At 40.7% G+C, this 20,719-nt stretch overlaps 2 protein-coding genes across 4 annotated transcripts in view; both read right to left on the bottom strand.

The window, feature by feature from the left end:
* Positions 1-8,540, bottom strand: part of psmd1 (proteasome 26S subunit, non-ATPase 1) — a 41,600-nt gene extending 33,060 nt beyond the window's left edge. The window contains exons 1-16 of one of the 2 annotated variants that reach the window (XM_048251904.1): positions 8,379-8,540; positions 7,420-7,463; positions 7,239-7,312; positions 6,965-7,134; positions 6,672-6,880; positions 6,326-6,469; positions 5,907-6,133; positions 5,730-5,787; positions 5,068-5,199; positions 4,460-4,548; positions 4,267-4,345; positions 4,004-4,177; positions 3,802-3,913; positions 2,918-3,114; positions 2,264-2,359; positions 1,418-1,482 (exon numbers count right to left, since the gene is read on the bottom strand). In XM_048251904.1, the coding sequence (XP_048107861.1) occupies positions 1,418-1,482; positions 2,264-2,359; positions 2,918-3,114; positions 3,802-3,913; positions 4,004-4,177; positions 4,267-4,345; positions 4,460-4,548; positions 5,068-5,199; positions 5,730-5,787; positions 5,907-6,133; positions 6,326-6,469; positions 6,672-6,880; positions 6,965-7,134; positions 7,239-7,312; positions 7,420-7,463; positions 8,379-8,394 (1,886 nt within the window). In that variant the 5' untranslated portion in view covers positions 8,395-8,540. The remainder of the gene's footprint in view (positions 1-1,417; positions 1,483-2,263; positions 2,360-2,917; positions 3,115-3,801; positions 3,914-4,003; positions 4,178-4,266; positions 4,346-4,459; positions 4,549-5,067; positions 5,200-5,729; positions 5,788-5,906; positions 6,134-6,325; positions 6,470-6,671; positions 6,881-6,964; positions 7,135-7,238; positions 7,313-7,419; positions 7,464-8,378) is intronic. The other variant, XM_048251905.1, reaches the window with a different exon arrangement.
* Positions 8,541-8,936: 396 nt separating this feature from the next.
* On the bottom strand, positions 8,937-11,003 carry LOC125300519. Of its 2 annotated transcripts, none has more exons than XM_048252515.1 (3): positions 10,067-11,003; positions 9,665-9,754; positions 8,937-9,553 (listed from the first exon to the last, which is right to left on the bottom strand). In XM_048252515.1, the coding sequence occupies exons 1-3, from the start codon at positions 10,797-10,799 to the stop codon at positions 9,465-9,467; spliced, it is 912 nt and encodes a 303-aa protein (XP_048108472.1). In that variant the 5' UTR covers positions 10,800-11,003; the 3' UTR covers positions 8,937-9,464. The 2 variants fall into 2 exon arrangements, with proteins under 2 accessions (XP_048108472.1, XP_048108473.1); XM_048252516.1 differs by having other exon boundaries at positions 9,680-9,754.
* Positions 11,004-20,719: the final 9,716 nt, after the last annotated feature.

Raw genomic sequence — 20,719 nt, 5'->3', positions numbered from 1 at the left:
TTTGGAACTTTCACACAAGGTATATAGCTCCGTTGGGTACTGCTTTTCTATTTGTCGGAAAGTGCGACTGGAGAACACCTCTGAATTGTGGCAGTTCAGGAGGCTCTCTAAACACAGGAAGGATTTACACAACGTTTATCTTGCAGCCAATTGATCACGGGAATATCACATAACCTTTTTTGGGCTTAAAATAGTCCACCCAGTTCCTCTGCTTGGCCCCAAGCACGGTTACACAGAGCAGAACTGCCTGATGGGTAAATTCATGTCAGGAAGAGAGAAATGGAGCTTCGTGAGCAAATTAAATATAAAAGGGATGAAAAAAGGAGGAGGACTTATTAGGGTACTTCGAGAATTGAGTCGTAATGACCTTTGCCACTGCTCTTCAATTTCACATACTAAACTCATTCTTAGCAAAACAAAGTTTAACGGACACAGACAGCTGTTTACCATATCCCAGCCAAAATAAAACACAAATGTTAGTAATTCGTATGAAATATTGACTTTCAAAAAAATTATGCATTTAACCTTTTTTTTTTTTACAAAAATAAAAAGAAGTGGTCATCCATAAAAACACAGAAGCTGTAGTCATTTCCGAGCAACATAAAAATGAAATTTGCAGCTTGTGCATGAAATCATTTCCGCTTGTTAATATAAACAATTCCAATTAGGAAGTCGTTTATTGACAGTGTTTTGACTAATGATAATTAAAATGGCCTACACTCACCGTGCTGAAATATATTTTCTAAATAAATGCACATAAAAAACAAGCAAGCAAGCCAGCCAGCCTCTTTCAATACACAAGGATTACTCCCTAAAAAAAACACACACACACAGATCTCTTTCAGACTCTACTCAGCCTAATTAGGGCAATTCACCAGTCAATCACTGTAACTCACTACATAGGGTTTTAGGTCTACAGTACAAAGTTCAACCTGTTTTGAGGGCAAACGAACCCCACAATACATCTGGCACACAATGGCAGGCAATAAAGCACAAAGTCAACTCAGAAAGAACTTGTTCTGTATAAGAATAGCATCTCAACAATACACACCACAAAACTAGCTATCCGTATTAGGAGCAGAGGGAAGCCATTTCCAGTAATTGCAAATAATGTATGTTTGTTTTTGGATGTTTTCAACATGAAAGCGGGAAGGAATAGACAGCAGTCCGAAAGAAATACCTTACAACGGTTATTTAGTGGTCAACAGTCATTCTGATCTTCATAAACACATTTGGAAAATATTTGAAAAGAATGGAAGGAATGTCTTCTTTGTGCACATATGCAGACTGTCAGACAAACTAGCAAAGTTTTCACAGCCTGACATTCTAAGATGCTTAGCAAAACATGACCTCTAGTGGCTACAGGAAGAAGTGCAGGACAAGAGCAAGAGTGAGTCAAGAACACGATGACACTTACCTAAACAAGATGAAGCCAATGGACTCAACCGCTGCTCTCCTCACATCATCATTTACGTCACTGACCTAAAAAATGCAAAACAATATAAGCATATTTTGAGGCTTTTTGCCTTTATTCAGACAGGACAGTGAAGAGTGACAGGAAGCAAGTGGGAAGGAGATGGAGTGGGATCGGAAAATGACTGTGGGTCAGATTCGAACCCGGTTCCCCAGGTGACCTCGTTGAACGGTGTAGCCACTTGCACCAAATAGTATTTCTAGTAAGTTATTTTCTACTATTTCTAGAAATAGTAATATTTCTCAGAAGGATAGAATAATTCAAAGCATTATATTTGATGGGACATATTTAATGGGAGTGTGGTTGTACTGTGATCTATCTGCAGACTCTTCCTGAAATTAATTTCAAGAAAGATGTGCATAATAATAGGCAGTCAGCAATCTACATAGTGTAGTAGCTAAGGAACTGGGCTAGCATGTAGTAGCCTGAAAAGTTGTGGGTTGAATTCCCAGCTTCCACCGAACAAGGCACTTAACCCTGAGTTGCTCTGGGAAGAATATAACTAATATAATTGACATATGAAAGTTGCTTTGGATAAAAGCATCTGCTACATGAATAAATGTAATGTAAATGGAAAGAGACACGACTTCAATGTACTGGCCTTGTAAAAAAGAAATACTGAAATGATACCATGGCTCACATTTGGCATTGTGATGGTAATATATCAGTGTTTGTCTATTTTGTCTGATTCTGGCTGATACAAGTCAATCAACTCAAGTGACTTTTATTTATATAGCGCATTAAGCACTCCACATACAAGATTACGGGAGAGCAAGAAAGGGGACTTACAGCCACGTGGAGCAGGCGTCGGATGGCCTTGTTGTTCCCGGAGCCGCAGTAGGCCATGGCCACTGTGTACATTCCCGAGCGTCTCAGGATGGGGTCCTGGAGCCACAGAGACACAAAACAGAACATCAGGGTGCCGTCTGCAAAGTGTGGGTGCCCTGTACACTCGGTCACACAGAGCCTACAGTCTGTCTGTTTGTGTTGTGTGTGTGTGTGTGTGTGTGTATCCAGCCAATATAATGAACAGTACAGGAGATGTTCAGCCAAATAAATGACTCAGTGTTCTGTGTTGCATGTGTCTGGGACTGCGTGTCTGGATGAGGGCCTTAAAACCAGCCATGTTAATGATACAGTCTCCAAATGTACACAGGTCTGAATACTGGGGTCTTACAGAATCTACAGCGGCATAAAATAACAGGTAAGCCAAAGGTCAAGTACACAGAGCCAGTACAATTAATAGCAATTAAATATTAGATAGACAAAAACACTACAGATGAGGCACATGAAAAGACAGACAAAGCTATACCACACTACACTATAATCTCTTGGGCGATACGATACGTGTGGTCATGAGGTACAAGTACAACAGTTCAGTCAGTGCACAGCAGGAAAACAGGGTAGCATCCCACCCTGGAAACCACTTAGGGCCTGTGGTACCTTGTCTCTGCAGAGGCTTTCGATGAGCGCGTCAGCTTCCTCCATCCTGCCGTACATGACCATGGCGATGCCCACGGCCAGCCCGCGCAGAATCTTCTCGTGCTGGGTCTCCTGGGCGTAGCCTACCATGTCCTCGATGGCCTGGGCCGACTTCGAGCCCAGCATCACCAAGCCCAGACCCAGACCAGCAGCCTCTCCTGTACAGATGCACACGTGAAACAGTTGAGCACAAACACACGCACGCACAAACAGGAAGACGCATCCAGAGGAAAGGCAGGTCACATACACGCGCCATAGACAGGAGGTAGACATGAACAGAAACACAGAAATCAAGACAGGAAAAGAAAGAAGAGAGAAAAAAAAACAAATGCAGACTGAAGTGGGGACTGAAGATATGAAGCATTGTTGGGGTTTTGTTATGACAACTGTCTTCTCTTGCAGACACAGCAGAGCAGATAAAAGAGGATGAGCCGAGTCACTAATTACTGGTCAGCTTCCATCAGGCACTGTCCCATGATAAACGCCGGCATTTATTGGGCATCGGGAGCCAACGAGGACATAAACCTGGGCCGCCACTGAGGAATGGGTAAGCTTTCAGAGACTGGCATATGCAAGTGATTAACTATGTTAGCAAATGAGCTACCAAGTCTCTCCTCAGGAAGATGCTTCTCTAAACATCAGCTAGATGGTGTTTATATACAGATCCGCTATAGACATTTCATCACATCCGAGTCGAGATGATAATGAGGGGAAAAATGGCTCGGGATTAATGAGACTCGGCGCTCTATCTGCCCCAGACCATTCATGGTTCTACAGCAGTCTGTTCTTCAGTGTTCCTGAGTAAGACGGTTGCCTTTTGAGCAGTGCTATTGTGATCCACCCACCTGTAACTGCGTCATCTTGATACAGGTTTGACTTCAGAAGATCATAAACATCCTGTCGTGCTGTGCCAAGGGCTGCTAAGCCAAGGCCCAGGGCACCACCATGGCGCACAATCTGTGGAGGAAACCAGATCAATCCAATGGGTTCAACATAATCTGGAAATGTGATTTCCAACAACATAAATGACGGCTCTTTGACACTTACATCGTTGCTGGCATTCTTGAGCTGACTGAGGAGATAGTCAATGATGTCCCCTCCATGGTTGGCATGGATGAGACCCAAGGCGTACAAACCACCACCTTCCTGATAGGCCGAGCCAGGCGAGGTGTCCTTGGGCAGGTATGTGGCCATCAACTGCAATGCTTCTTTTTCATGGCCCTGCACATTAACAGAGGTGAAAATTAGAAATTTTAAAACATTCCCTCATCACTGCACTAAGAAAACTTTGTTGAGACATAAAGGTTGACCTTGTGGATGACACCAAGGCTGGCTGTGGCTGTAAATTTGGCCCAGTTGGTCGCCCTTGCGAGCCACTCCAAATTCTCTCTGTTCAAAATGTTTTTAAAAATACATTACCATTTTATGACTCTTTCTGTGTGTAAAGTATAAAGTAAACTTAGTCTTGGTTACTTTCATAAGACCAAATATAAAGGACCCTACCTTAGAAACTGGTCACTTGTGGTTCCTGTATGCATGAAGGAGTTGGCTATGACCGTTGCTGTGTGACACACTGAATTTCGAACAGCATCCTGACACACAAAACAAACACGAAGGACAACTTAGTTGAGGGGGCTTAAAAATGCATCCAAGGCACCAACCAATACTATGAAAGAAAGTGTGTGTTTTTGGCAGGTTGTGTCCACAGTGTAATTCCCACCAGGCCAGGGCGATTTAATACAATCAACATACTTTTTTACCTGCAATTCTAAATATTAAGAACTAGAATTATCACATTGTGGTGGTATGTCTCCATAGCCTGGCGCCTGTCCACCAAATATCTCTGCTCATTTTCATCATCAGATACTAGTCTGACTCCTTTCAATGCGTTTACATCTACCTCAGCCATCAGGATGGCAGGCTTAATGAAGTAATAAGGCATATTGATAATTCTGCATCCTAGTAGTCAAATTCTATTTTTAAACTTTAAATTGTATAGCATCTGAACTGGATTTATTACAAGTGCAACAATCTGATCATTTTCAAATCCCACTTTCTATTCAGCCCTTTGGTGAAATAAACAAAGCATCTGCCCCATTCAACCATCTTACCTTTGTATTTTTCAGAATCATCAAGTCCGTATTGTTATTTCGAATAAGGAACTGGAGATGCAATTCGATTGCCATTTCTCCGCTCAGTATCTTAATCATTTTGGAGTTCTGGTCTTTTGGTTCATCTTTCTGCTAAACAAATAAAAAGCAATTGGTGACAATATCCAAAATGTCAATTCGACATAATAACTTTAAAGCAGTAGTAAAGGGTCTTGATCTAAAACTAGCGAACTAACTACCTAAAAGGCGTGCATAAACCTTGCGAGCACCAACAGCAGCGCTGAGAAAAGCTTGCTAGAGCACTCTAACAGCTGTCCTTGCTAGAGCACTCTAACAGCTGATGTTTAGCAGCATCTTGCTATGAAAGCTTTCCTTACATTTTCACAGGGTTTCCGACCCGGACCACGGAACAACAGAGTGCGTAGCCTGGTCGGCTAGTGGGAATGACAGGTGTTTATCTGTTTATCTGACCATGTGCCATCAAAATTCATTTTGAAGAGGATACATAAACTACTTGCTTTGTATTCAGAAATATCATTTTTTTTGTGGTCAATTTTTTTTATTGTGTTGCATTAACCTGGCTTTTTTGATAGAATATAAAACGTCTTTAGATTATGAATATCTGTTTACGATTCCAAGACACAATAGGAATGTACTCTCACCAAGTCAGCCTTTCCCGCAGGTGAGCTTCCAACTTTGTCTTCAGTCTCCATGGCATCACTACAATATTTTTAATAAAAAAAGATAAGAAAATTCCTCTTTTGTACGAGGTTAACGATAATCCAGGTTACATGTGGAGCGAAAGGTACAAGTAGTTCTCAGATGCCATTCTTCCTCACCTATCCTTTTCTGGTGTGGGCACGGTGCCCGTGTTGGTGGAGCCAGGCACAGCAGGGATTGGCGTGCCAACTGTGCGCAGGTTCTGAATGACTGACGAGAGGAACTGTTGGCTGGCGCTCTCATACAGATCAAAGCAGATCTGGTAGGCCATCAGCAGGTTGTCCTCCTTCACTAGCTTCTCCAGGATGTCACTCACTGCTTGTGGGTCATCCAGGAAAATCAAGCACTGGACAAAAACAGGACACAATATACATACCGGTAAGTGGATCCAGCCTTGCATACATGTATAAAAACCCAATGGAAATAGGAAAGGAAAAATATGCCACACATGTTGAGGACCATGGTACATAAATGGCCTTTTCACCATTGTGCTCAGAAAGGAGCAAACAATAAGTTTTGGTTAGTGGTCAGTGGTTACCTGGCAGACATTGATAAAGTCAGGCTTCTCCAGGTTCATGTAGAGTTTCACAAGAACTCTGAGGACCTCATTCCGGAATTTCTTATTCTGCATCAGTGACATGCAGATCTTTAGACTGTAGGCAAGGAGTCCCCCTACATCATTCTAAACACAATGGAAAGGATATTATTATTCTGATCACATAAAAAAAAAAAAAAACACATCATATGCTGGTCTTATGAGACAGTATTCTTACTGTTTTCAAGTATAACAACATTACAAGCAGGCAATACTGAGAGAACATTTCAGTTGCTTAACATTTTAAAATACCAAGTTAAATAACACATAAATGTTCTCAACTACATACCGATTCCAAGATGGTTTTCTCGAAGATGTCCAAGCGCCGTGTCTCCAGAGCAATGCCAATGGCCTGCTTGTACTTGTGGTCATCCAGGCACCTCTGGAACATCTTATTAACAATGCCCTCCAAACGGGGATCAATGGTCTTCTTCTCCTCATCCTCTGGCAGCTCAGCATTTTCCACACGCAATTTGGTATAGTGATCAATACATTTAGCTGAAGACAAAATTTAAAAAACATGTCAAGAATAATTTGTAGCTTATCCAACAAAGTAGCTCAACTTTTACTTTTAATGCTCACCAATAATGGTCTCGACATATTCCGAGTCATCTGTCACATTGAAAAGGTCACCAGCACCAAGGGCGTAGTTCAGGGATTCTTCAAAGGCTCCAAGATGATAAAAAACTTTGGAGGCAACAAGAGCTGCAAACTCCCTACTCCGGAATGTCTCATCTTCATACAAAACCTCACTGGACAGGAAAAAGATTCTTTACTACAATTTGACACAGTAAATATTAAGGGTTCATACTGGGATGAAAATAGTGTAAAGAGACATCAGTCAATCATCACTTACATCTTATCAACAGATTCTGAGATCTCAGCCCAGAAGTCATTGACAATGGCATTCAGTTTATGAAGAGCAAATTCCTGTGGACATAATTATGTCAGAATAAGTTTTTTCAGTACACCACTTTCGAGATAGTCTGCCAGTCTCCTGATCTAAAGTGTTCAGTGTTTAGGCCGCACATGTTTACCTTCAACTTCGGCTCGTCCTCATCCAGGAGGGATATGATTCCAGCTTTAGAGAAAACAAATTATTTAGATCACGGCTGTAAACAGCGACAAACAGCAATAACAGCTGGTCACGTTAGCTAGATACCCATCAAGTATCAAGATAAATGCCTTGCATAACACCTACATACAACGTGAATCTAGGCTACATCAATCGACATAAAACATTAGCACGATATCTAATTGTTAACGTTACACTCCAAATAGCTGACCTAACGTTACCCAACCATAAAAAGCTCAAATAGATGTCAACAAAAACGGTCCACCACTACCATTTCCCGTTACTGTTATCATATAATAATAAGAACAACAAAAATGTTGAGAAGCCTGTAACATTAGCTATCTAACATATCTATCATAACATAAGTTAACGTTAGCAAAAGGACTAACATAAATGTTAGCGGTCTAACCCCCACTAAATTACAGAGCAAATTCACTTGTTACATGAAATATTCACCACATATACGTCTAAAAACAATGTTTAGTCATAATTTAGATCATTGCGGTTCAGACCCATACGCTGACACCAATAAATATTTGATAACTAGCTATGTTAGCTACCGGTAAAATGTCAGTCATCGTTGGCTAACTAGCTAGTTACCTTCGGTCTGTATGCCAAAAGATAGCTTATGCTAATCTACAGAAGATACTATGCTACCTAGCTACCAAGCAGGCGCTTTGCTTGCCTGATAAAGTGATAACCTAACGTTGGAGATGTAACGTTGGAGATGTTAATTCACATTTACAGCCTGAAAAGCTATTATTACAAACTTCAGACTTTTACAGAAGGAATTCATACATCATTTTAAATCTCCACAGTTAGTTGTCTAACGTTATCCAAGCTAGGATAGCAACTTTGAAGGCTGGCTAGTGACTCAGCTATATCAACTACATTTCTGATCTAAAGAACATTTGTGCTTACCGGCAGAGGTGATCATATTGTGCTCCTTATTCACCTGCCCAATCTGCACTCACTAAATTTAATCTAAAAAACAACGAGTCTCGACTATATTTCTTCAATTGTAAACCCCGTTAAACCACAGGGGTAAACGTTCACTGCAACTTGTATCACAATGAGCTTTTCTTTTGTCAGGACCCTTTCGATCTCAGCTTCTTGCCCAAAACGTGCCTGACTAGAATAACAAATAAACAAATTTTGTAGTTTCATTTGAAAACGTAATTTCATACTAAATAATTCAAACATAAACTATTTTAAACATATTTTGTTTTTAACCACGTGCCATCATTTTTCACACATTCATTCATGCCTATTCTGCTCTTCTCCAATCATGCGTTGTGTAGATAGCCTATATGGTCTGATTTTTTGTATGTCAGAGAGAATATATTTATAATCATCCTCTGCGAGTTTTGCTTAACTCGTGAAATCTTTAGTCTGTGTTCTTCAATCAAGCCTTGCATTATATACCTTTATGGTTTAATAATACCAACAACAACAACAAAACAAACACACTTAATCTGGTAAAAGGAGACATGTTTAATTTTCGTGAGAGTAAGACAAGTGGTGCTATCCAAAATTATAACAGAATATTTTCAAAAAGTAATAGTAAAAGCTATGTCTAATGTAATTAACATACAGTAGCCTATAACTTAAAATTATTGCAAAATGCATCATTGTGGCATATCACCACATGCATTTACAACCCATCGACAGCAATACTGAACAAATTGCTAAAGCATAGGGCGAGGCCTACTTGTGATCAGTCACCTAAAATAAACATAAGATAATTTTTACATTTGACATTCCCAGATCCCAGTTCTCATAAGGTATGGGTTACAATGTATTAATGTATTTGCCATAGGCGAGCCACACTGTATTACAAAGTGCCAGAAGTGCCACTGAAACAAATTACTCCAAGTGAGACGAGATATAGCCTATAGATCATTTCAAGTGAGATGAGCTATTGCCTATATTAGATAATTTCAAGTGAGATGAGATATAGCCTATGTTAGATCATTTCAAGTGAGATGAGATCTAGCCTATGTTAGATCATGTCCCTGATGAACTAATTCCATTGGAAAAATCTCCTTGATGTCCTCTTGACTTTAGTGGGATACCTTCAACAGTTTCCACGGAACCTACAATACAAGGATAGAGAGAATCACCCATGTCACTGAACACTGCCCACTTGTATGCCATAGCCTATGTTCTTTGAATTAATTACTTGCATGTCCATGCGAACTACATACGAGATATGCAGCTACCTCTGGGTTGTCTTCGTTGCCTCCTCCGAGACAAACATTTCAGTGACCAGAGACGGTTGTTTGTTCTCACATTATCTGGAACATTAGTGGAAAATACGAAACAATTTCACCATACAGCATAAATAGCCTAGCCTACTAGCTGCATAAATGCATTCTTATGATATGATTTCCAATGTAGGGTATAGAGGTGCTATTAATGCATTCAAAACTTCTTCGTCTCCTGACAATCATTTGACCTTTTTATCACAGTATAGCCTTCTTTGATGTTGTCTGTAAAGATTCCATTCATTGAATGTTGCTGTTCAGCGATACAATTTACACTATAGGCAACAAGAGTCCGTTTTTCCTGGCTAAACATAACATAATTATTCTGGAATATTACTCAACCTGGAGAAAGAGACGAGTGGACAGCTTTGCTGACATGTCTCTTGATAGATATCATTTTTTCCACAGTGTTTGGAATGTATAGACCAGCCCATACGGAGTCACTGGAATGTTTTCGATACACTGAGTGCAGTAAACGTTCCAAAACTTGAACAGACTGAAGTGACCCCCTAGTCTCATCTACGGAGTGGACCAAACCAATCACAGCAGGAAAGTTTGGAGAATGTTTCGTCCGGGCTTTCACGTCCTTCATAATTTCCTTGATGCAGATGTGATTACAATTGCTGCTGATGTATTCGTGCTTGAAAATAAATATTATCATGGCAGAGTCAATTAATCTGGCGGCTGCTGTAGCATTTCTGCTCGACCTAATCGTCCTGTGAATGTCACCATTAACTCCAGGTTCATGTCCGTCCATGGCTAAAACATCCATACCTGCCTTGTCTTGAATGGGTAAAATGTCTTTGATATCTGCCACGTCGTTCAATGTATTGGTCTGGTTTTCAGGACGTGTGTTGTCATTCAAAGTCGTGTTTACAGAGCTAGGATTATGTTTACTGTCGCTGAACATTTCATCAACCAACGTCTGCAATGAAGTGCTTTGATTGCCGTCATTTTTACAGACCTCTCCAATCAGGTAAATCTTCTCCTTGCCACCTATACGGCGTATCGTTTGTTGAAATTCATCTTCAAGCTTTTCTTGCTCGTCACCTTGTCCAGCCCCTGGTGCGGCCATGACTAACCGATTTATTTGAAACACGGTCGATTAGCCTTGGCTTTGTCCCCGTATCATACCAAAATTAAATAATGCACTTTCGGTATTGTTCTATTGTTCTTTCAGCAATGCTAGCGAAGGGTTATATCCCATGGCGCGTGCGGGAGCTTTAGTAAATTAAGCTCGCTAAGATAAAGTCTGGCACTATGTTGTTGCAATGGACTGTGGGACTTTGAGGGTGGAAGTAAGGAACAGCCTCCAATTGGTCAGTTTAGCTAATAGGTGACCATCACATAAAATTTAACTTAGTGCCAATAGTTAACTTTTAATAGGCTACATGAGTAGCATGGAAGAGGCTTCACAGACTTCTTAGACTAGAACGGATAGTCTAGGTCAGGGGTCGGCAACCTTTTTTGCCTATAGAGCTGGTAAATCCCGCCCTTTGCTGGACCTCTAGATTGAAAAATCGTTAATGCAAGTGAATGTGAGAAAATAATTATTTTCTTGTCCCGTTTGAATTTTGCCATGAATGTGAACATATGTTGTCTGTGAATTTTTAATATAAATTTTCGTGTAAATAATGCTACTTTTACCATTTTTTTTTTAATCTCAGAAGAGCCACATAAAGACGGTTACAAAAAAAAGTTTGGATATTTAACGTACAGTTACTTTCATTCAACAGAGGATTTTTAAATACATTTTCTACTCGTTTTAAAAGTAGGCCTAATGTGCAAGTAACTTGAAATGTAAAGTGGTTGCTATGATACGGGGACGCTGGCGAGACACGCCACTCCGTCTGGCATCATGTTTTTGTTTGTTTTTATGTAATGTTCGTAATTTTATGTAATGTCATGTTTATATTTTGTATTTTGATAGTTTTCGTGTTATTCTCTTAGTCCTTTTTACTGCTTTCAAGTCGGCTGATGTTGTTAACGTCTGTGCATTGGGAGCTTGCTATGGCTAGCTTTTGCCCTGGGCCTCTTACATCCTTCAAATCCATCTGTGAGCCGGTGCTGCACTTCGCTGTCTGGTCAAGGGGATTTCTCGGGACAGTAGCTGGAGCTACTCTGCAAAAGATCTACCGAGGCCGCCGAGCTGTTTCTGACCTGTGAGCTGCCATGCCAACTGGAGTCTGGATTGAACAGACTAACGTTAACGTTAACGTTGAAGAACTCTGCATTACGGACCAACAAACTGTCGCTGTGTTATAGCAGCTAAGTCCACCGAGTTGCCGATCGCTCACGACTTTCGGACTGGTTTGCTTCCAGTAATCTCCAGACTAACAAGGCCTAACGTTCACGTTATCTCCAGACTGCCAGTGAGTGTAAAGAACTTTGTTGGCGTTGCATCGGTTGTGGAGACACAGCTGTGCGCATTTTCACGCGAGTCATCATTGCCCTTGGACATTTTCAGCCGGCTGGAAATTGGACTAATTTTATTTTTATATTTTACTTATTTTAATTATTAATTTGTTTGTTGTCTGTCTTGTATGTCTTGGTGTCACAGGTACGCTGGCGACTACGCCGCTCCGTCCGGCATCTTTTGCGTTTGTTATTTCTTAAATGTAGTTCTATGTCTTGGTGTCACGGGTACGCTGGCGACTACGCCGCTCCGTCCGCTATTGTCTTTGTTAGTGTATGTGTCAATGACAATGTCTTATATGTGGAGCGCTTTGGTTTGCACTCTGTGCATGTTAAATGCGCTATACAAATAAAACTGACTTGACTTGACTTGACTTGGAATGACAGAAGTAGGCTAGGCCTTAGGCTTCCCATGTACTATAGGCTACACCACCCCCTATTTTTCCAGTGTCCTTTGATATGCAAAGTAACATCATAGTTAACAACACAACACTCAATTTTCGTAGACATGTCATTTGGCGAAATTGAACATTAGGCATACCAGATATTAGATTTGGTGATGGTCTTGGAGTCTGGCTGGCTCATATTCAGTGAGGTGAAGTTTCATGCAAGAATTGAGGCTGTCACCATTTAAGGGCAACTCCACTCAAAACTGTCATATCCATAACGGCAACTAAATAGGCTACCATGGCATTGTGTTGGCGTTATGGATGTGACAGTTTTGCGCGAAATTGCCCTTAAACGTGAGCGCAGGTTTGTCTTTATATTTTTCATATGTGAGAGATTTCTCACATGCAAGTGGAACCGAACAGGGTTAACACAGCAATACTAATAACTCGTTGCAGTGTGCGATATATAACGGTCAGTTCATTTCGCGTTTTCAGAATCATCAATATTACATTTTACAACCCACTAAAATAAAATACATTTTAATTAAATACTCATTAATTATTTTCAAAAGCTGAGCCGCATCAGAGGGATCAAAGAGCCGCATAACTTAAGGAAGAGAAAATCTGGTTACGAACCAGATTTTCTCTTCCTTAAGTTATTTTGGCCTCAGATGTGGAATTTTCACTCGAAGAAGAACCTGCCCAATAGTCTAGGCCCACGTGTCATTTAAATTAGGCTATTCTTAACTTTCTGATTAAAACTTCAAAGAAATGCCATTAATTTGATGCATGTACTTAAAATTCTGTGTCTCCTTGGTTGGTTTGGCCATGTTTGTGGTAAATGTTTGTGGCAGATTTGCAGCAAACATGTGGGTGATTTGTGGGAAACAAATGAGTTCATTGGCAAATTTCTGGCAATATTTTCTAATGTTGGCCGCTAGAGGCACAGAAGTTTGCCAATGTTGGCCGCTAGAGGCAAACCTCCAGCAAAGTTCTGGCAAAAATAAATTTGCCAATGTACTGTAATGGCACTAGTGGCAAATGTGTTCACCTGTGATTTGCCAGTGAACTTCTGGTGACACCTAATTTGCATATGACATTGCTGCAAATTTGCTGCAACATTGCCAAAAGTTAACCCGACTGTTTGTCAGAAACCTAATTTGCCTGTGAAAATATGACCTTCCAGCAAATTTGTTTGCCAGAAACCTGAAATTTATGTACTCAGAAAATAAGATAGGCCAAATTACTGATTAATTGTTGCAGGTTTTTCTTATCCCTGTCATGTGCAGGACCACTAAGTATATTGCCCCTCGAATGTATTTCTGTATTGTCAATCTTTAACTGCTTCAGATGTAAAGAATTTTGGGTTAACCCCTGTTGTTATAAATGTGCTATATAAATAAAGTGACTTGACTTTAAGCTGCAAATGTTTGTGATCATGTAGTCCTATCATGTTAAAGGAGAATTCAATCGGTTTTTCCTAGCTCAAGATGCTGCAGCCAACAGCTGTGGTTGTGCTACACTCTGGGCAGGGACAGGCAGGGATGGCCCTCTAGTACAGAACGCTGTGTTTGGAGAATAGGCTCCCGCTAGATTTTCATGTAAAAACTTTTCTGCATATTTTGTTAATATAGAGTCTACAGTGGTCCCCAAACTACGGCCCGCCACTTCATTTTGGGTGGCCCCCCAAAACATGTCCGTGTTACATAGCATCTGGCCCGCATGGGAGTATGACCAAAGATCCTTGATTACTAGCAAGATAGAGCAACGTAATTCGTTACTATGGGAGCACAACGGGACAGTTCCGGTCTGCATAAGTGGGAGTGTCACCTTACGTCACTAAATAAACGTTCTCTCTTAACAAGCTATAAAAACAGATAAACATAATTGTGTTCACATTATTATTGTCTATAATCATATATGATACCAATGAATCATTCATTAGGACATGATATGAATAATTTAATTAGTCATGTGAACCGAGCTAGCTAGCTAGCTAACGCTAGCTTAAAATGCTATACAAGTGGATGGGAGTAGCTATGGCAATACAGCTATGCGCTAACAAGTTACTAGTAGTTGAAAGACTTCGCTTAAACTTAATATACTGTTGCAAATTCGCTTGAGTATAAACTATCCACTTTAACTAATGTCAGTAATGTTAGTTGTCATTTCAAAGAAATTACACTTCTCCGTTTAAAATGTTACCTTAGCTAAGAGGCTAGCTAGCATGCTAACAACCGGACAGTAACTGGCAGCAGCATGGTTTGATATTAAGTTATTTTATTACAAATCCTAACACTAAAAAAATACACTTTTAGGCTTGAAATGATCCCAGACACTTACAGATTATGACAAAATTTCCAAAAAAAACCTCAACCAATCCAGAAAGACATAATGACCAATTTATTGGTAAAATTCCACAAGTCTCCATTGACATTAGTGCAGCGAGGGTTTACTCTGGTTTGCATAAAGGGGGATTCCCCCCCCCCTACACTTGCAATAATCGAACGCGGAAATTGTCGAACGTTTGCGCCTCTCGCTCCGCTTTAACCCTCTCTGGTATGACATCGTCAAACTATAACCTCCGTAATGTCCCCCATTCATTCTCTATGCTGAGTCTTAACAGTACACATGTAATACTCTTTTTGTCCACTGGTGGTTGTTTTGGCGCCGTTTCGCGTTTGCCATCGAAAACGGATTGAAATGTAGACCTACCTGCTAACAATGTAAGAGGCCTATCATGCTGACTGCATCAGTGCTCAAAGTATTCTACAAGTTTATCAATTAATTGTTAATAACTAACTAACTTCTATTCAAGTCATATTTCTGGGACTTGCTGGGATATTTTTTTCTATATTTTATTCACTCGTTCAAATGTTCATACAAATTCACAAAGGGTGAGTGAAAGTGGTCATTTCAGATGTTTTTGCCAGCACTTCATAAAACTCTCATAGTTTGAGAACTTCAAATTATTTGTAGGATATTGCTTGTTCACAACTTGAACTGTGTATGCAAAGACACAGAGTTAAGAGTTCACACATTTTGAATAAAATACACTTTTGGGACTCCCTGCTAATACATTTTGGGAATGCTATTTTTTATTAGTATTATTTCATTTGAGCTACATTTTACACTGATATGGCATGATTGCAATATAAACACAGCTAACAATGGTATTAAATTGCAGTTGCCTATGATTCAATGTAATGGAATATTCAACTAAGGTAGACTGCTGTTGTTCACAGCACTAAGCTATTTATGGTTACTAATATACTCCGAGTCTCTGGCCCTCTCTTAGAGCCAGGCTACGACGGAGTATTAGGGCCACACATGAAGGAAGAAATATTTTTGCCATGACGAGATTAAACTCGCCATGTCGACATTAAACTCGACATTTCGAGAATAAAGTTGAAATGTAATGTCGACTTTAATCTCAATGTATCGACTTTAAAGTCGCCATTTCGACATTAAACTCGACATTTCGAGAATAAAGTTGAAATGTCATGTCGACTTTAATCTCGACGTGTCGACATTAAACTCAACATTTTGAGAATAAAGTTAGTTTGGAGAGAGAAGGACTCGGGACGATTGAAAGGGAGGGGCTAATTAAACATTCCAGTTTTCTTCGACTGCAACAATGATTAGACATAGGCCTATATCATGTGAACAAAACATAAAACATTAACCTCCGTTGCTCAGCCAAATACTTTCCTGTAGGTCCTTATCACGGAGTTACAGGCGATAAATGCGATGGTCAAAAGTAGCCTAAACGTCATTAGCGGTTTTTTTTATTTATTGTAGGCCTATTATTAAAGAGTGTTTTTCATCTAAAGGTTCAACTTCATGCTTATGCACTACTAGGCATACTAGGCGCTCTCCCCAATCCTAGAATTTCACATTGCTTGTTTGTAATGGATGCAAAACAGCCTATTGCTGAATGTCTAGGGGACGAATGAAGCTGTCCTCCTCCCGACCACCCCATGTACTAGTAGCCTACATGCATTACATATGCACACACAGTGCATAAATAAAGTATACATGCACACATATTCCCTCACGGGATCAAAATAGTATATATGCTTAGGCTATACCTGTGTTTATAGCCTCCTATGTTTATTGCAGGTGAGACATGGAAAAGCAGTTTTAGAGAAATTAGTTAACCTATGGAGAGTGACGGCCTGGTTCATGAAGGGCAGTTATTTGAATGTGCGGTGGCCTTACCCACGTAAAACAGAGTGAAATAGCATTTTGTATAGAAACATATCATTGGATACATGTATTATTCTAGCTATATACTAAACGGCATAGTGCATGGTATTTCCAACCCTTGAGATACAGCACTTCACGATGACGGCAATGAGTAGTTAACAGACAAGACGCAATCTATCTGAAAGTCGACACGTCGAGATTAAAGTAGATATTATATTTCAACTTTATTCTCAAAATGTCGAGTTTAATGTCGACACGTCGAGATTAAAGTCGACATTACATTTCAACTTTATTCTCGAAATGTCGAGTTTAATGTCGACATGCTGACTTTAAAGTCAACATGTCGAGTTTAATCTCGCCATGGCAAAAATATTTTTTTTCTTCATGTGTGGCCCTAATACTCCGTCGTAGCCAGGCATAGTGAGCTGGCCCTCGGAAGAAAAAGTTTGGGGACCACTGATATAGAGTCTAAGGAACAAGATTTTTTGTCTTCAAATTTTCATGATCCATCTTTAGTGTTTTTATCGTATGTTTTAAAATAAGCGATTATATCTAGTCCGAAAAGTGATTTTCACATTTTCTTCTAATTTTTTGACAATTAATTCCATTTCCAACACAAAACCTGCAGATAATGTAGAAAGGTTGTTGGTTCTAAAACAATATCCATAGTTTTCAAACTTTGCGTGTCTGAAAAGTGTAATAACACCTCCTCCCTTGTTGCCTATGTCAAAAACTATTTCTTAATCTTTGCTTTTCTTGATGCTTTCCTTGACCTGCCATGTCATATTGTCTACCTTAAGAGAAATTTGTCTTGGAAATAATCTATAATAGTACAGGCAACACAGTACACCACTAGGTGTCATAGGCATGGGTAGTTAAGTAGCAGTATAGGCAAAATTAACAAACAAAAGAATATAAGGTACAAACAAACCGACAAACCAAGGATAGTTACAAAGAAACAAACAGACAGAGACAAACCACAGATGGCCCTCTCACAGCCTGAATTGGGTGAGGTTTCGTTTTCCGGACATTTTGATGATATGCCGGTAAAATATCCTATTATCGCTTCTTAATTACCTAGTCAAGCTGAGGAAAACTGGAGACAGGCTATGTAGCTTAAAGAATGACATAATCAGGCTGAATAGAATGCAACATGTTCATTAGCCTAACTTACGTAAACATGCCTAACAATATCTAGCCAGTATATACTGTATGTTTTCATGGACAGCAAGAGTCCGCTTCGTTCATTGTTTTAAAAAGGCTACGTTGTTTGTTGCTGCTACCCACGTTATCTCCAGTGGTTTCACTGTTTAACTTGCACAGATGCGCACACACAAGAATAAGAGCTCACACCACTACCCCCTAAGGCAATGCCTCTTTATTTGATAAGATATTAAGACATGTTTCCTATTCTGGGAAATGTTTCGTTTCTTTTTCTTTCGGTCCGCGGTTCAATGATAGCGTTTAATTGTGTGACAGTGTGCTAGGTTCTATAACTACCATGTATTTTTGGATTGCAGGTTACCCAAATAAATGGATAGAACCAGAGGCAGTTACAAACAGTCAATATTTTATTTAGTCTCGTTGCTTGTACTTGGCAGGTAACAAGATGTAGATTAATCAACATACAGTAAATCATGACGAGGGACAAGAAAACAAAACACATAACATAGGTCCAGAGGACCAACCCAAGTAATTAGTCGTACTGCTAAAGTACAACTGACAAATCTTCAGCCATACGTGATTACTAGTATACTCATGCACACGCTTAGTGTAGCACTGCAAGCTGCAAAAGCGCTCAAAAACCACATGTGGATATCAAGAGAAATCACACAAGGAGCTTAACTTTGTATCGAAACTCAACCATTAAGAGAGTGTTCACACCGCAAGCTTTTAAGGGCAGAATAATGCCAGATATACCCTCACAATAAAGCTATCCCTGGGTTAGGCCCACAAGACCAGGACAAGGGGGTAGGCCCAATAAGGAGCCAACAAAGGAGAACAGACATAAACAAACAAAACAAGACACGTGGCTTCAGCTACCTTAGTATATAAACCAAAAACAAACAAAAGAAATAAACAGAGGAAAACAGTGGTCAGACTACGAATGATGATCGGTTGTAGATCTACAACAGATTATTCACATTAGCAGATATTGCACATTTTCCTGATACACTAGAAATACATTACCCCTTTAAATCATTAAGACTATCCCTATTAACAGGTATTGCACATTTTCCCAGATACACTATAAATACATCATCATTCCTTTAATACTCACAAAAAGACAACATTGAGAATGACAACTACAGAATAAGAATTAGCTAGTTAAAATAGGGCAGTAGCTCATTGACCACATGAACACAATAAGGATTAGTAAGGCAGTGAACTGCCTACCTTGGCTGTGACCGCCGTACAGTACCACCGTTTCCAGAAGGAAATTGGAATGGAAGAGGACCCACGTCAACAATGGGGGTATTAGGAATAAGGCAGTATGATTACATTACATGGCTAACTAATAACATAGGCCTACGTCACGGTCAGATTTTACCTAGGCGAACGTGCTTAAAACCATGCTGTATTGCATATTGTATTGCATTGCAGGGGGCAGCCGTGGCCTACTGGTTAGCGCTTCGGACTTGTAACCAGAGGGTTGTCGGTTCGAACCCCGACCAGTAGGCATGGCTGAAGTGCCCTTGAGCAAGGCACCTAACCCCTCACTGCTCCCCGAGCACTGCTGTTGTTGCAGGCAGCTCACTGCGCCGGGATTAGTGTGTGCTTCACCTCACTGTGTGTTCACTGTGCGCTGAGTGTGTTTCACTAATTCAAGGATTGGGATAAATGCAGAAACCAAATTTCCCTCACGGGATCAAAAGAGTATATATACTTATACTTATACTTACTTATACCTGGTCATCCCTTGTTAATCCCAATAGCAGGAAAGACTTTACATGTAGGCCTACGGGTCTCGCACTGCCAGTGAAACGAGCCAGGGGCTACGAGGAGTTAAACAAACACTAGTGAGCCGTACGACGGCTAATAACAAACACAGAGCGTAACATGCACGGCATACAATAGCAACAGGGCTAACCAGAAACAGTGAAAACCAAACGAACATAGCAGCTTACCTCCTAATGGCCAATGTAAAGTTTGGCCGTCTCAAATAGCGTGCCCTCCCCGGCTTGTGTCTTACTCCGACCAGCGACGGCAACGTGCAACTCAAACAATTCCTGGGATCATTTCCTAATTTATCAAAACGGATGTTACGGACTCATTACTCCTCATCTCATGCACCTGTAGGTGTCAGCCAGTGAACGTCTACGTGGGCTGACCCCATCACACTCACCCTGGCCACTAATGTTCACCGTCCCGGTGAACCATCTCAACTGTAGTACTAGCCGAACTAGATGTAGTCAAAGTAGTGTCCCCAGACGCAGCGGGTGCACAAAGACTGCGAATAGCAGACTGCGGTAGATTGAAGGGATTGCCATGTCACCCAGCTGTGCGTCGACTTGAACGTCTAAAGGGGGGTGTGGCCGCAAGGTCGCATGTTGTGCCAATGAGTGGTGGTAAGGGAGACAATTCTACAGCATCAGGGGGTCCATGTACCCCCCCCCCCTCAGTAGGAGGTGTGGTTGGTGGCTGTATCGGGGGTGAAGGTGGGCTTGTACTGCTGGAATGGGATGGGCCTCGCTGGTTGCCTTGGGGGGCTGATGGCGGACTGGTGGTTTGAACAGGTATCCTCCAAAGTTCCGCTTCCTCAGGTTCAGGTGAGCTAGGTGTTTCCGCGATTGGCGGGGCCAGGTCTGGAACTGTGAGCAGCCGGAGAGGGGTTACCAGCAAGTCCAGTTCCTACGGGTGAACCGGGAACAGCACAACCTGGGAGTGCCTCGGGTATTTTAGGGACTGGTTTAATCTCAGTGCGATTAAGGACTTTGTATGGGCCACTGCCCTCTTGAGGCTTGAGTTTGTAGAGGGTACC

The sequence above is a fragment of the Alosa alosa genome, chromosome 9, assembly GCF_017589495.1.
Source record: "Alosa alosa isolate M-15738 ecotype Scorff River chromosome 9, AALO_Geno_1.1, whole genome shotgun sequence".
Classification (NCBI taxonomy): domain Eukaryota; kingdom Metazoa; phylum Chordata; class Actinopteri; order Clupeiformes; family Clupeidae; genus Alosa; species Alosa alosa.
This window is presented reverse-complemented; position numbering and strand designations above follow the sequence as displayed.

What these genes read in the sequence shown, in the direction of transcription:
- LOC125300519 (XM_048252515.1), bottom strand. Translation starts at nt 10,799, where the DNA reads ATGGCCGCACCAGGGGCTGGACAAGGTGACGAGCAAGAAAAGCTTGAA. An exon ending in CCACTCGTCTCTTTCTCCAG is followed by an intron (nt 9,755 to 10,066) that starts GTTGAGTAATAT and finishes CTAATGTTCCAG; the next exon opens with ATAATGTGAGAACAAACAAC. An exon ending in CAGAGGTAGCTGCATATCTC is followed by an intron (nt 9,554 to 9,664) that starts GTATGTAGTTCG and finishes CTTGTATTGTAG; the next exon opens with GTTCCGTGGAAACTGTTGAA.